We start from the raw sequence: 16,236 nt of genomic DNA on the forward strand, positions 1-16,236 counted from the left end.
GAGATTTCCCTCTTTGTAGATATAGAGTAATTTTCCTCGAAGAGATCTATATTCATTTATTCAGCTTTCTCCTGTGGCCCCAAGTTTCAAGTCATTAAGTTTATCATTATTAATTAACTAAATGAAGGTATATCAATGCCAACTACATGTGTGCTGCCGTGCTAAGCAGTGAAGACTCAATGATAAATAGGACATTTTTTCCCAGCTGTGAGGAAACCAGAGATTGAGGAGATACACAGGTAGGCAAATAAACCAACAAGAATGTGGTGAGTTCTGAAAGATATGCATTGTAAATACTATGGGAACCTAGATGTGGACAAACCTGACATGCCGGGGGTAAAAGGAAAGTCTTCTTATGAGGGGTGACCCCTGAGCATAACGAAGGATGAGTAGCGGTTGGCTGCGCAGATACAGAGAAATGGTGTACAGTGCCTAACACAGAGCATGAATGCAGAGACAGCAGTGTAGACAGCTCGGGGAATTTGGGGAACTATAATCTGTTTGCTAAGATGAGAGCACTAGAGTACAATGGAAAAGACAAAAAACAGGAATAGAAAGATTACCAAAGAAGGCCAGCAAAGCCCTGGGCACACAGAGGATGACTTAGCCACGGCCACTTAGGGCACTATAGCACTACCCTCATCTTAGTCATCTCCATGCCTCTATGATCATTCCTAATTCATCCCCTATGCATCCCTAAATGCCAAGGACCTTTCAGTCAAAGAATGAAACAGTGCCTTAGAGACTAGTCATGAACAAGAATGGAACACTAACATGCCTATAAATCTGAGCTAAGGAAGGCCAGCTCTGGAAAGGCCAAGGTTGCAGAAAGATTAATCTTAAACAAAAAGAAAAGAGAAAAAAGAAAAAAGGGATTTATTGGTAACTAGAGGTGGCATCTTTCATGAGGTCTATCAGCCTCTGACCTAGGGTGGTGGACTGCCTACATTCAAGCATCCACATTGCAAAGGCACTCGGGGCCATGGTTAGCAGCCATGGCTTGGGGATCAGAGGTAGGCAAAGCCTTTTGCATAATTAGGCCTCCTTTCTGTAGCTAACAACCCCTTTTAGGACTTGAAGGAAGATTAAACAAGATGATGCAAGCCAAGTACTCATCCCAAGGCTTGGCCTGCAGAACACACTCCATCTCTGCTCTTATTGTTTTACTGTAACTAGTAGCCACCTGGGAAGTGGATCTTTAACAAGAGCATGGATTTTCAAAATTTTATTGCATCTGTCCTTTTGCATGGACTTAGCATCCACTTTGCTGTGATAGAGCGAAAATGTTGAGGGAAAACTTGGAGAGGGGAAAGATGGAGTCCTGTCTTCACTTAGCATTCAAGTTTCGTGCCTTTGAGATGTTAATCACGAGAGCCTCACTCTTCCCTTTTCTACCAGGTGTGTAGGGGTGTGGATAATAAACTCAGCCACAGACATGTACTTTCTTCCATCATCAAGGTGATACAATAGCCAGCTTTTCTGTTTCTGACAATCGCTACGCTTCTTCTTTTTTAATTGGTTCCTTTATCAAAAGGGTTTGCCTGTAAATAACAATCAGTGAATCAAACTGTTAAGTGAAACATCCTAACTACTGACAGGTACATTGTGTGAGTTTCATTTCAAATACCCATTTCTTCTCACAAGACAACGGTTATCTTCCTCTAGCCACTCCCTAGCCCGATGGCTTCATCATATGCTTTCGCCTGCCCCTGTGTTTCTTTTCTTCTGTGAGATCAGAAAAACACAGAATTGTTCTGCGGTGGGAAGACACGTGACTCATCTCCATAAGGGACACTCGTGTGCCCTTTCTTTTCATCTTTGCCTGTCCTGCACACATTTGTGCTGCCATCTGCTGCTTTTGCTCCTTTCAAGCCTTCTGTCCCCGCTGCTCTCACCATCCCACTCCCGCGGGCAGCCTCATTTCGGTCAGCAGGGCTGTTCCCTTCCCTCAGGTTCTAGGGAGGGAGGGAAAGAAGAGAGCTTCCGGACTGACCATCACAGGAAAACCACTCACAGGAAATAAAGGGGCCATCTTGCCTACCCCCCTGCAGAGTTTCCATTTTCTTCCTTTTTATTTCCTCTGGAACAGAGGAGGAGCCCTCTGTTTATGCAGTAGATTTTAACCTGCCCACACTTGTGAATAATACCAGTTTTATTTTTGCCGTCTCCTAGGTTCAAAACTAAATTTCATTCTGTTTATGTTGCTGTGCATCCCACATCCAAGAGTGTAGGTCACTGTATCCTTTCTAAGTGGTACTTTGCTGTGGTGCCTCCCCTCATCTTTTTTTTTTTTTTTCTTTTTACTAATTCTGAAGAAAAAGAGATTTCCCTCTTTGTAGATATAGAGTAATTTTCCTCGAAGAGATCTATATTCATTTATTCAGCTTTCTCCTGTGGCCCCAAGTTTCAAGTCATTAAGTTTATCATTATTAATTAACTAAATGAAGGTATATCAATGCCAACTACATGTGTGCTGCCGTGCTAAGCAGTGAAGACTCAATGATAAATAGGACATTTTTTCCCAGCTGTGAGGAAACCAGAGATTGAGGAGACGTGGTAACGTTACAAGGTAGTTTGACTTAGGTGACAAAAAGTACTCATTTGGTTAAGAATCAGAGAATGAAATTTACGAAGACTCATGCTTGCTGCTAATCACTCTGAGACCCTAGGCAATGCACTTGGATTCCATAAGCCTCGGTTTCCCCATTCGTAATACGGTGCTATTAAAAAAAAAAAAAAAAAAAAAAAGTGCTCCAACAAGCATCTTGGGAAGACTCTGAACTCATAATCATTCAAGATTTTGCTTCCGGAGACAAGATCTCTATTCTGTCTCTCTTCTGGAACGCACAGGCCTTTTAACATTTTTTTACTGCAATGTACCTTCAGCCATTTGGGAAGACAGACATTTAAATCATTATAACTAACCTCCACACCTCCACCTTTCACCCCTTGATACATTCTCCTGCTTCCCACTCCCTAATGAGGGCCCTTCCAGGAGCCACCATGAACGCCGCTTCTGACAGACGCTGGAACAAAGCTCCGATGACAACGGTGTCATCTTTCTGTGTTCAGTTGTTACATAATCAGATTTACTCTGAAACTTTATTTTTAGAAGGAAAATGTATATACCCCTTCAAGGCTTATTTCCTTAACTTCCAATAAACTCTATGTTAGAAAACCTGGCCATTTTAGTCACTGAGCCAACAGAACAGCCAGAAAATTACTCCATTTATTTTAAAAGCAACAATCCCTGATCTCTAAGTTTTGTTTGGTTTTGTTTTGTTTTTTTCTTCCCAAAACGGATGCTAAAATTAAGAAAAACTGTGTTGAGATGCTCCGAACCAGTACAAATCAGTATGGAGACTTAGGCTTTGTGTCTAACTGTTCCAGAAACAATTCAAATTAAATCTTCTCCTCCATAACACATAAGTGAGACCTGCTATAATACATTCCTACTTGCGCATGTGCACAAACACATATTTCTAGGCACAATGGGGAAGTAGAGCCATTGATTATTTATCTTGTCACCAAACAGGAACAGAGGGTTCAGTTGATAATATTAGGACACCCTACAGCTCACTGATACAGTGGCCCTTCCTAATTTTTAAAAGACAAACTGTGTCTGACACTAATACTTAGTGAACGTGTCACCTTACAAATATTACGGTGGCAAACAGACAAATAAAATGAATCAGAGTACAAAAAGAAATCTTCAAAAATAGAAGGAAAACAGAAACACTATTTTTACTCAAAATTACAGTGCCCAAGGGGTGCCTGGGTGGCTCAGTGGGTTAAGCTTCTGCCTTACTACCCTGAGTAATTGGCTGGAAAAAGTAGGATGCTTATTTTTCAGGTCCTGTAAACTACCTAGTATGGTTTTAGGGATATATAGCCATCCATTCTTTTTTTTTTTTTTTAAGATTTAATTTATTTATTTGACAGACAGAGATCACAAGCAAGCAAAGAGGCAGGCAGAAAGAGAAAAAGGGAAGCAGGCTCCCTGCTGAGCTGAGAGACCAATGTGGGGCTTGATCCCAGAGTCTTGGGATCATGACCTGAGCCGAAGGCAGAGGCTTTAATCCCACTGAGCCCCCCAGGTGCCCCTATAGGGCATTCTTGAACAAGTATAGTTCTCACAAGATCATCTTTTCAGTTGGTATCATCATGACATCATCTCATGATGTCATCATCATCACCACCACCACACAGACAGCACAGACTGTCCCAGGTTCTCTTCTACTCAGACAGGTAGAGTGTAATCGGGCCCATTTTACAACTGAGAAAACTGAGAGTTGAAATAAATTGGCCATTAGCAGTAGAGATAAGGATTACACCCAGCCTGTCTGGAGCCAGAGTCCTGCTTGCTGTTGATAATGGCAGGAAAATGCCTCTTTGCTGGGATACTAACATAGATAAGAGGAGTCTAAGAGGGAAATCACACAAAATTACTATAACATATTGCCACCTTTCTAAAACACCTGTGCTTACTGGAAAACAAAAACAAGATTAACATGAGAAATGCTACTATAAGAGATTTCTATTTAAAGATTTCTGAGAGAAGTCTGCACCAAAGTTTTGAATAACAATGGTTCCTATATATACTTGAAGAAGTAAAAGGATGGAAGGAAAAAGAGTGACAATGGCTCTCCCTGGAATATGTGACAGCAACATTTTGAAAAGTACTTTAAGAAAATGAAGAAAAAGTTTGATAATATGGTGTGGCAAGGGTAAGGAGAAACAAACATTTGCATATTGCTGTTAGGAATGTAAATCTGTACAACTTCTTTAGAAAGCACTTGGGAAATACCAGTTTTTGTAATGCACTTATCTGTTGACCTAGTTAATTCCATTTTTAGGGATTTATCTGATAGACATTCCTGTACATGCATGCAAAGACTAACAAACAAAGGCATGTTTTTTGTGTTTTTTTTTTAGCAGTAGTAAAAAGCTGAAAAAAAAATTAAATATGTATCAGTAGGGTACTGATTTAATCAACTCTGGTATCTCCATAAAATGCAGTATTATGTGACCATTAAGAACAAAGGAGACCTTAATATTCTTACATGAAATAGTCCCTAAAATATTTTAAGTAAAAAAAGAGCAAAATTCAGAAGAATGTGTTAACACTGTGTTAAGAAGGACAAGGAAAGAAAAAAAGGGAAAGAATATAGTTATAACTGTATGTTGTATACTTTTGGATTATCTTTGCAAAAATATACATAAGACTGATAATTTGGGTTGCCTCTGAGAAAGAGAATTTGGGTTCTAGTAAGGCATAAGAGTGAGAATTTTTACTTTTCCTTTGTTCCATGTATAGCTTTTTTAGCTATTTAAAAATAAAACCATCCTGAATTAGTATTTATTAAGAAGAGTTTAATATTAAATGTTTAGGAAGCATCCTACTATCATTCTCAAATCTGGCTATTATTGATACTATCCGGAGACTTGAACTTGGAAGTGTTTTATGTTACAAAAAATATAAAACATTCCAGAGAGAAATAAAATGATATATTACTTTTTAAAAATCAGGTTTTGAGAAATGTAGAGTATAATCATTTAGTACGGAAAGAGAAACTCTCAGTTGTGATACTAATAGTTTGAGACATAGAACGTTACTATACTATCTTACTTTGGGATTTTCCATCTCCGCTAAAACTCTAAGTGATATGGTCAGGCAAATGGTAGTCATGGTTATCCAAATATTGGAACAAATACCAAAAGAGGGTTCCAGAATTTCCTTCCCAGAAGACTTTGAATAGTGAAGAAGTTAGCTTTCTGTTGACCGGAGGTATGTGTTTCTGAGTTAATAGGATGAGCTAAACATTCAGCTCTGGGATTTCTAGATAAACTAGGCCTGAAAATGAAATAGCATAGTCCCAGCACCATAGAGAGGGAAGAAAGAAAAAAAGGAAGCAAAACCCCCGAAAAGTCTAGTGCAATAAGCTGCATTTCACCAAGCTACACCTAAATTAAGCAAGAAACACCCACACACTGCTGACTTGACCAAGACAGTGGAAACTGAGTCTGCTTAAAAACAGACCAAGGCACAGAAGCTAACACAAAAGGCAAAAAGCAAGTGCTGGCTAGCAGGTACAAGAGAAGGAATATTTAGTAAATACTAGTAGCCTTTAGAGGTAGGACTTGGAGGTATCATATCCTTATGATGCTATTTTCATATAGCTCCTATATAATTGTATGTGTCTATGATTATTCAAAGATAACAGTCAACGGAAGGGGACAGGATTACCAAAGCCGTTCTCTCACTCAAGGGACTACAGGGTCAGTATATTTTTGTATGCCACCCTATTTCTTTTCTCCTTTATAGCTAAGAAGGAAAGGAAAATGAACTTTGTTACAGATAAAGTTGAGACTTCAAGTTCAACGTAATTGGGGGTGGGGGGTTCTACGTCTGCCTAAATAATTAGGCATGTACACAAACTCACAATTTCCTTATGATATACACACCTCTTTTTAGAAAGATTGAGAAAATAACCCTACACAGAGGAATTAGCCTTTCAGAGAAGGGAAAGGCTAAAAAAAACAAAAGGATGAAATTGATATTTATTTTTATGTATTTCATTATATTCATTCACGCCATCTGCATATGTCATTAATATGACTATACTATATTCATGCAAACTATGCTGCACACGGCCTGAAAGGGAGAGAATAAAGGAGGGGCCAGGAAAACGAAGGGCAGAGTCAAAATGAAACTAGCTGGAAAACAACAAACCTTCTTCCACACTTTGATTTGAGTAAGCGTCCATGAGACCAATAAGAAGTCCATACCTGTTTTCAGAACCGCACACTTCTTAGGAACCGCCAGCCTCATGGAACTGGAACCATAGGAACAGGGGATTCTCTCCAAAATTCCCCAGAAAGTAGCCCTGTTTTCTTTAGCAGTAATACAGAATAGATATCAGGCCACCGTGTAGTTCAGTCACCATGATGACTGCCAACTCTGTTGACCTTTTGCAATTTAAAAGTAAATCCTAAGCTGGGAATGTCCCGGTTATATGTTTTTGAAGATTTCTGCCAAGTGAATCAAATCCAGCAACATCCCAATTTCGACCTAAGGCCTCGATTTGTACACTCTCTAATATATGTCTGGGAATAGAAGCCAGAGAAGAATTTATGTGTAGTATTCTTGGAAGATTTGGAAAGCTGGGGTAGCAGGATTGAGAATGAGTAATGGTAAGTATATCGTAGATATTATGGGGAGAAACAAAGCATTGGAAAAGAGAAAGAGAGGAAGGAAGGCAAAGAAGCTGATTCAAAACAAAACAAAACAAAACAAAACCTGTTCCTCTCTTCTTGGAAACAAGTAGCACAAATCTGGGCCAGAGTCACTGACAGAAGGACCAGACAACAAAGGCCAAAAGAGAGAGACTTTCATCTCAAGATCACTGTCCTCTACTATGACCAGTTGTCTTCTCCTTACACTAGAAGGCCACCCTTCTTTTTCATGTTCTTTTCCCCAAGGAGTCACACAAACCCTTAAAAACAGCCATTTCCCCAAACATTTTGCCGCAGACAAAGAGGAAAAACATAGATGATGTCATTCTGTATTTTACCTGACTTTCCAGAAGACTGGCGTTCTAAAAAAGGATTACCAGAAAAGTACATGAACTTAAATTCAAATGTGGTTAAAGCTTAATTCAGTATGTCCCTTCAAGAGAAAAAAAATCAGCTCTGTTCTGAAATGTGAGTAATAACATCCTCTGACTTCTATTGAAATGACACCTGAGATGTAAGAGGAAAATCCCTCCCTTTCAAACTCAGGCTACAACTCAATCTCATCACAAAAACTGAGTAAGAGGAAGGATCTGTTCACCTATTAGAGAAACAGCTTGAGATGCCAGAACAGACTGAACTATGGACTTGGACATCTAGTCTGCAAGGAGAGAGGTCTGAGAAATTCTGATTACCTGGATCTATTTTAGTTGCCTAACCTTCTTGAAATTTTCTACCCAAGCACCAGTAATGCCAGGCATGGAAAAAGGAAGATACATGATAAAAATGACATGTCTTTGAATTCTTAGTTTTTCTTAAAACCTAAGATTCATAAGCTAAATAAGATTCACACTGACGTGCATTCTTCTGCATAATATATCTCTTTGGTCTCAATTCAAGTTTTTACTCCAAATCAACAATTAAAATCAACTTCAAGAAAATGTGTCACTTTCATTTTGTGACTCTCCATTCCCCTGGGTGCACATCTATATACCTCAGCACTCAAGATGTTAGAGTAAAGGACTCCTGCTTTGTTTTGTTTTCCTTGGTTTCTATTCAATCACTGTTCAATTAGCGGGCACTATGTATTCTTTCTCTGATGCTCTCCCCAAAATTATCTTCCTCAGTATGTTAAAGGTTTATCTTAAGAATTCAAAATTGATTTCCAAAATCCAATCTTGGCTCTTTACCTAAATATCGAACTAAAACTAGTTACACTCTTATTATACTGTGATCAAAGCAGGAAACACATCTTTGCTGACATACTTCTTCTCAATGATGGTTTTGGTGGTTCTGAATAGAAAATCTTTTATCACGTCTAGAAAACCTGCTGGCATCTATGTCCTGGGAAAGAGGCATTGCCTTCCTAGAATAAAGAATTCTGGAGCTTGTCTAATGACGACTTTTCATGGCTGATCAGAGAGAATATGTGAAATTAACTGCAAGATAAAGTGTGGACAGGGCACAGAAAGCAAGTCCAGATACCCCGACTGAACAACTCCTTCAGTTCTCTATTCTGCAAATGAGTGTCTAAGCCAGAAGATGTTAGATTCAACTTAGAATGAGATTTTTACACCTTCAGGCTTTCCATAAATGTACTATAATTTTTGAGAAGCCAAACACAAATAACTACATATCATATGATTCTATTTATATGAAAAGTCCAGAAAAAGGAAGATTTATAGAAATAAAATTTATAGAGATAAAATAGAGATTTATAGAGATAAAAGCAAACCGGCAGTTGTCTAGGGCTAAGGGTAAGAGCAGGGATGAACTCCAAAGGGACATGCGGAAAATTTGGGAGGAGGCATGGGATGATGGAAAAGTTCTAAAAATGTGATTGTGGGGGTATTTGGGCAACCCTATAAATTTAATAAAAGTCACTGAATTGTAAGCTTACAGTGGATGAACCTGTGGTATGGAAATTATATCTCAATAAAGCTGCTTGAAGAAAGAGAAAATGCCAGTCTTTAGGAAAAAAAAAGATGTTTCAATTAGGCTTTTAATGATCTAAATATCGTGAGAAATTTTTGGCTAATTAGGAATGTTTAAACACAGCAAAATAGGACATTGCTTAAATTAACTGAAAATGATGCCAAGACAAGCATAAAGCACTCCACTTCAGGAAGTGGTTGTTTATATTGATTTTTTACATTTCTTTTCTTCTGTTAATTTACATAGAATGTTCCCCCGCCCCCAGAAAAGTGGATTTGGACTTTATTAATTTATCATCCTGATAATCAATCTCCCAAGAAAGAAGATTAAACTAGTAGCACCTATAAAATATAATGGAATAAATAAGCAAATGTAATCTAAAACTTGGATTATTTCTTTTTCTGAATTTGTTCCTACTGAAAGGCCCGAATGAGAAAAGAAGTCAAAAAAGAGGGGGTAATACTGAGAATCATGTGCGTTAGACGCTCAACCAATCCAAGTTTGTCTTCCTGGATCCAGAGAAGGAACATATCCCCAGCTTCTTTTGCATTTTGGATGGAGTCATGTCTGAGAAAATACCGGCAGAAGTGATGTACTGGGCCATCACTTCCAGGCAAGTTAATAAAAACACACTGCATTATATCCAAGCTCACTCTCTTTCTTCCTTATGGATATGGCTGAAAGTGAAGAACTCCAAGATGGTAGACCAAGGTCATGAAAGAATCCTAGATGCCTGAATTACTTGAAGAGATCTGGCACTGGCACTGAATTTTGCCTGAAGGAGAAGTAAACCTGTCTTCCGTTGAGCCACTGAAATGCTGGGATTGTTTGTTATAGCTAATTACCCTAATTACCCTAGTTAGTTATTTAATTATCTTAACGAATATAAGATGCCATAAGGCTCAAAGTATATTTTTTCCTTTTATCAACTAGACCTATTCTTTCCCTCCTCCCCATCCTTCCTCTTTCTCTTCCAGGTTCCCTGACCTCATGACTCCAGTTAATATTCATTTCTGAGGCAGAGAAAGAAACACTTGAGTACAATTCAGCCTGCACTTCCTGAACATCCTTCTTCAAGAATCAGAATGTTTGAATGGGATAAAGTAAAAATAATAGGCTGCAATTTTTCATTCAGAAGAGCCAGAATGTTTCTCAAGCCTTTGGTTAAAATGTTGCATTATCACCAAGAACAATGCTTTGCTCCCACCCTCTGAGGGGGAAAAGAAAAAAACCCTACAGCGATAAATTCTGGGAAACAAATGTCAGAGTTGGCAGCCACCTTCTGGGTCATGAACTTTGCTTTTCTTTTCTGAAGCTGTCAGTAGTGGAGAAGTGCATTCTGGTTGCTCTACTGCTTTCTGTCCACCCCTGAGGATCATTTCCCCCAAACCACAAATTACCATTTCAATTCATTTTCAAGTTGTTTCTTTATCCAGGTGCCCTTTCCTCCTTTTCTGCATAAAGAGCAAATGCAAGGAAAGAAGAGAGGACCTACCCCAACTCAGAAACCACACCCTGGGCCACACCCGGGCCGTGACCCTCACCCCAGCCCTTCCTCTTGTCAACCCCCATTCCCCCCAACTCCGTAGTCCGAACACAAAATAATTCAAACAAAAAACAGCTCATAAAACAGTAAACAAAATAAAGTCAGTTTTTCTTTTCTTTAAGAACAAAATGAAACTTGAGGGAAAACTTACTGGAGTTACAGTTTATCCTGATACAGTCTAGATGGGGAAAAATAAATGAAAGATGAAATTGCATCCTTCAAGGTAACAGCTGCAGACATCCAAAAACAATCAGTCCACCCTTCCGGGGACAGACACACGCAAGAAATGTGGCCATTTTATATATATATACGGTATGTACAAGTTTAAGGGTGGGTGTATATGTACAGTATATCATTTAGTAAAGTTGGATACATATATATATACACACACACACATATATATATACACATATGTATAGAGATATATACTGGTATACATATATATCCACAATAGACACCAAGTATGCCGTTCCTTTTTTTTTTTTTTTCAAAAAACTTACTCATTTATATAAAGGATTTCACACCTGAACTTTGAAATATTAATTTTGTTTGACTTGGAAAATTATGCAAAAATTTCCCCACCAAATGCAGGTTATAGTCTATGTCCCCCTATCATGATTTTCTCCAAATTGTCTTTAAAAGTAGCATCAACACAATTTTTGTATTAGTATTCCAAAGATATATCACCAATCTGACACCCTGTTTATTTTTTTCAAAAAAAAGCTGTCCATGAAGTTTCTCAGTGCAGTATTTAACCCTTTCTCTTTTTCTGAAAACAAACTCCCTCCACCCTTTTCTTTGCTCAGGCCCCAGATGCTATAGAAATTTATATAGGCAGACTTGCCATTCTCCCTCGAGATAAGGAAAGGGTTAATACCACCTGGTCATTTCCTGTCATAAAATGGCCACTTGCAAACAGCTAACCGCACAAACACCCATCCCAGATTTTAGAGAGGTGGAGTTGGGTGGTGGGTCAAAGGAGTTGTATGATGTTACCACGATGGACTGGGTTCTCTGCTCTGTTTCAAAGGCTCCCAGACCAACCCACTCATGAAGCCCATCTTCGTCTTCCTGCCTGAATGCTCAGACTAAATCAAGTGCCTACAGCATTCAAGGAGAAGGCGAGACAGGTTTATGGGGAGGAGGTCTTGGGCACCTTTGACATCCTACATCACTCTGTAATTCTGCATCTTGAGGGAAGAAAATTCTTTTATTTTTTTATTTTTTTTATTTTTAATGGGAAAGGGAGGCAAGAAAGGGTGGCTAATTTTCTAGTTCTGATAATCCAACACGTTATCCTATGCCAGAGATCTGAGTATCCATCCTTTTATTAACATCTGTTTAGAGTCATGAACACTCAGCACAAAAGGTCTAGAGTAGAGTCAATGATTATTTGCAGGGGATTGGGTAGAATGGTTAAAAAAGATCTCAGATTAGTTGTTACAAATTTGCCCCGTTAAAACTAAATTTGATTTATCATGGTGGGAATTTCAATAAGAATTTGTCTAAAGTTGGATACTAAAAAGTAGAAATAAGACAAGAAAAGGAAAAAAAAAAGTCACAGGAAAAAATTACAGTGAGAAACTGAGCTCTTCTGCCTAAGGCTGACCCAGTAGTTTTGGAGGACTTGTCAAGGATAAGGCCACCATTTGAATTTCCCAAAGTAAAACATTTTAAGGAAGCAAGTGAAAGAGGAACCAGTGGCAAAGGACAGGGCAGCATAAAATTATAGAAATCCAGACAGGAGAAATCTAGAACACCCAATCATTCTGAGGGAGGAGGCGGGACGCTTAGTTGTTCCCCAGAAGAACATCTCTTGAAAAAAATCTGGGTTTGGTTTCGTGCGGTTAGGTTTGTCATGTGTCGTCAACCGCAACAGAAAAGTGGGAGCAAACAGCCCTGGAGCAACTGGTACGATCACCAAACAGAGGAGGCCATGCCCCCAGTGAGGACTGGGAAGTGGGGAGGGCAAGGAGGGAGGAGGGGGTGGGGCTTCCGCTACCAGCAGCACCTGCCATCAGCCAAAGCTGGAGAAATGCCCCTTCCTGATGTACTCAGGAGACAGGGGAAACAGGTGTATGGCCATGCTTAAGAGAGAAGGGAAGAGGAAGAGTGGGCCTAAAGCCACAAATCTGAGAACCGTCAACGAGAGAGGGCTGTCTTCTTTTGTTTCTATGCTGTTGAGGATTTTATTTTTAGTTTTTATTTTATTTTTTTAAGGTTTTATTTATTGATTGATCTGGGAGAGAGCACAAGGGTGGGGGAGGAGTGGAGGGAGAAGGAGAAGCAGGCTTCCTACCGAACAGGGAGCCCAACGCAGAGCTGGATTCCAGGACTCTGAGATCATGACCTGAGCAGAAGGCAGATGCCTCATGGACTGAGCCACCCAGGCACCCTGAGGATTTTGTTTTGAGAGGAGGACCCAGTCTAGAGAAAGGTACTAGATTCACTCAAATGGTTCCATGAACTGAAAGATGTCTCTGAACCAATGTGAGGACTTGGAGCTTTCCAGAGGGTGGACAACTGATTAAGCCAAGAAGTGACAGATTATTTGGACACTTTACCTGAAGAATAAGTATATCAAGGGAAAAAAATCCATCCCAGTGCCTTGCTCATAGGCTCAGAGATGGCAGTCTTGATAATGAGGTTGTATTTTTTCATGAAAAGTGAATCCAGGGAATTGGGCTGGGAAAGCAACTTCCTTTAGATCTACCTTGAGTAGCCACCACAGGTCAATCTGTGCCTTACCCTCGGCAAGGTACCCGAGGGGTGTCTGCTTGTCTGTATATGCCTGTGTTTTTTATCTTGTTTCATTTAGATGTTTTTTTGTTTTATTTTAGTAAGTGAGAGATTATTATTTTCTAGATGAGTAAGCTTTGGGTGGAGAGCATGGAAGAGGCAAAAGTTTCTAGGACTTGTATGTGTTCAACAGTGCACACTGTAAACAGTCATCAGCAAGCCTGCATCACCAGAGACAGAGCATCTGGAGAATTTGAATGCCATTGTCCAAACTGCATGATACTCCCTATGGGCCTCCGCCATTGAAGAAGGCTTGCTGGCATTCTGCTGAGGATTTCAAAGGGCCATGAGCAGATGCCAATGCTGACTGACTTTTCAGCTCTATGGCTTAATTCAAACCAGGCACTACGGAAAAAAGACTCCCTCTGGGCATGTTTAAAAAGTAAACATCATGAAAGCAGTTAGAAGTCATCAAGACTGCCACATCATTGAGCCACACAGGATTGACCTGTGGAGAAAAGAGATAACCCACGTTGATTTAGCATTTTAGAAACCCGGGTTCTAGTCTCAGCTCCACTATGGACTTTTTATGCTAGCTTTAAAAAGTCCTATATTTCTTTCTTTGTCTCACATATGTAAAAGAAAGCATAAAAACACTTCCCTGGCTTATCTCCCAAGATTACTGGCTGACTGAAATAAGGTTTTTAAATCTTTCAATTTACTATAATCATAAAATGTTATTATTGTATTTTTAATTGTAAGGGATCAAAAGATTTCAAAAACGGGCTGTGTGTTGTAGCATCTTTCTGACACCAGCTCTTACTACACCCAGTTGTCTTCAGAGAGCAAGGCCGTTGGGAAAGCCTAGTCTTCTGGACATTTAGGAGATGGATACATTACATCAGAGAAATACATACTAGACTTTACATCATGAGCATATATGCATGTCCAATTTGAAATAAACTGTAGTATCATTTGTGCATAGGCTGGAAAGGAGACACAATTGAAATGGTGAACAAAATTATCACCTGGAATTAGTTCTTTTGGAGTAAGTGTGTATGCAAACCCTCCTTAGAGATGTTTTCTTCTCTAACGAAGGAAAGGGAAATACGAACTCATACTGGGAGAAAATATTCACACAGGGGTATATTTTGGTGAGGGAAGGGAAAGAGAACCTTTAAACAAAGCATGAGCATAAAGAGTTTTGTATACATAAGCACAGGGAATTTCAGTTCAGTTTTCCAGGTTAGGTTTGAAAGTAATTTAAATAAATTCAAACCAGTCATTCTGGTGAACCACACGCTTCAGGGAAAAAAAGAAGTCACTATTGCCTCTGAAAAGCGCAGGGCTCTCCAACTCCGTTGTGCCTAAGATATCTCAGCTTTGGAGGAACTAGACTGAGTATATGCTAGAAGGAATCAAGAGGCAAATGTAGTCTTTTTGAGAGGTATTTCTCCCAGATTTGGGGCAAAGAGAAAAAAATGTTTCTAGGAATACACATGGGAATTCTTACTAACTGCATGTGTAAGAGAGAGAATCTGTCCATCTCCTTCCTCATCCCTTTTTATCTTCCCCCACTTGTATCTCCTTCTGAGATATGAGACCTAACACCATCGGCTTTCTCATTTTAGAAAACAATGTCTAAGAAGGAAAACCTGTTTTCTGTTTAGCGACAGTATACATTTCCCCGGGACGCCAAGGGGCTAATCATGCTTATATATGTGCTTCTCTCTTACTCTGAAATAGACGTAGAGTTAAAAATTGTCTTCATCTTTTTCTGGGAACTATTTAGGATGTTATGTTCATTTTGTTGTTTATTTGTTTTTATTTAATTTTTAAATTTCTCCTGCTCTTTTTGAGGGAACTAAACGATCAGCTACTGGTTGTTGGTTTTAGGTTATACACACTGTCTGGTTGGTTTGTGGGAGGTGGGGAGCACCGTGCAGGGGAGGGAAGGCGGGAGGGATGGGGGTATGCCAGCCCCTGCAGGCTGTTCAGTACGCTCTGTTCTCAAGGCTGTTTGCTATGCGGGCCGCAGGCTTTGGGCCTTTGAAGGGTTGAATACCATCTTTTGATTTACCATGGCTGATGGTGAGAAGGACTGAAAACTCAAGAACACAAAGATTCAGCAAAGAGAAAAAACAAAACTCGAAATAACCAAACACACACATACACACACCAAAGAAAAACCAACAGACACACTGACAACAGAAATCAAATGAGGTTGGACAAGAAAAAGGGCAGAGTGTTGTAAAAGCTACAAATTGGAAGAAAAAAAAAGACATAAGTGAAGCCACTGCTCAAAACAGTCCTCTGCGTCCTAGAGATTTTCAGGATCGTAGTGTAGGCATTTTCCAAGTGCGACCAGTCGACCTGACAGCAGGTAAGACTGGTGTGGATTCCAAACTCCACCTTCCCACTAGGCCAGCTAAAGTTTACTGTGGTCTTGTATCTAGTACAGTTGTCTAGTACATGTCTAGTACAGTCTAGTACATGTCTTCCCCATGCCTCTGACAAGCCATTCCACTGGAGTCTTTATAAAGGGGCTCTGTACCCAAACATACACTATATACCCCTCAAAATCCCTGGCTTAGGAAGCTTAGACTCAGCCATACCACTCATCCTATTGACACAGGGCAATGACTTTCTACCAGGTAGAAATGAGGTTGGTTTCTTTCCTTCCAGAAATCAAGAGGTTCCCCATCCTTCAAAGAAGATCAGTTAGAAATCAGTCAAGGTCAGCAGCAGGAGCAAATGTGATGCCACCAGGAGGGGAGTTTCCA

At 39.6% G+C, this 16,236-nt stretch overlaps 1 protein-coding gene across 32 annotated transcripts in view; it reads right to left on the reverse strand.

Annotated features, from left to right (window-relative positions):
• NRXN3 (neurexin 3) overlaps positions 1-16,236 on the reverse strand; it is a 1,559,048-nt gene that overhangs the window by 942,373 nt on the left and 600,439 nt on the right. For 21 of the 32 annotated variants that reach the window (XR_009399186.1, XR_009399185.1, XM_059373605.1 and 18 more), the window contains one exon: positions 10,866-10,892. The exons of the other annotated variants lie outside the window; for them this stretch is intronic. Coding sequence is in view for 19 of the 21 variants with exons in the window: in XM_059373605.1 (XP_059229588.1) it covers positions 10,866-10,892 (27 nt within the window). In the remaining 2 variants the exon portion in view is untranslated. The remainder of the gene's footprint in view (positions 1-10,865; positions 10,893-16,236) is intronic. 32 annotated transcript variants of the gene reach the window in all.

This window comes from Mustela nigripes, chromosome 13, assembly GCF_022355385.1.
Source record: "Mustela nigripes isolate SB6536 chromosome 13, MUSNIG.SB6536, whole genome shotgun sequence".
Taxonomy (NCBI): Eukaryota; Metazoa; Chordata; class Mammalia; order Carnivora; family Mustelidae; genus Mustela; species Mustela nigripes.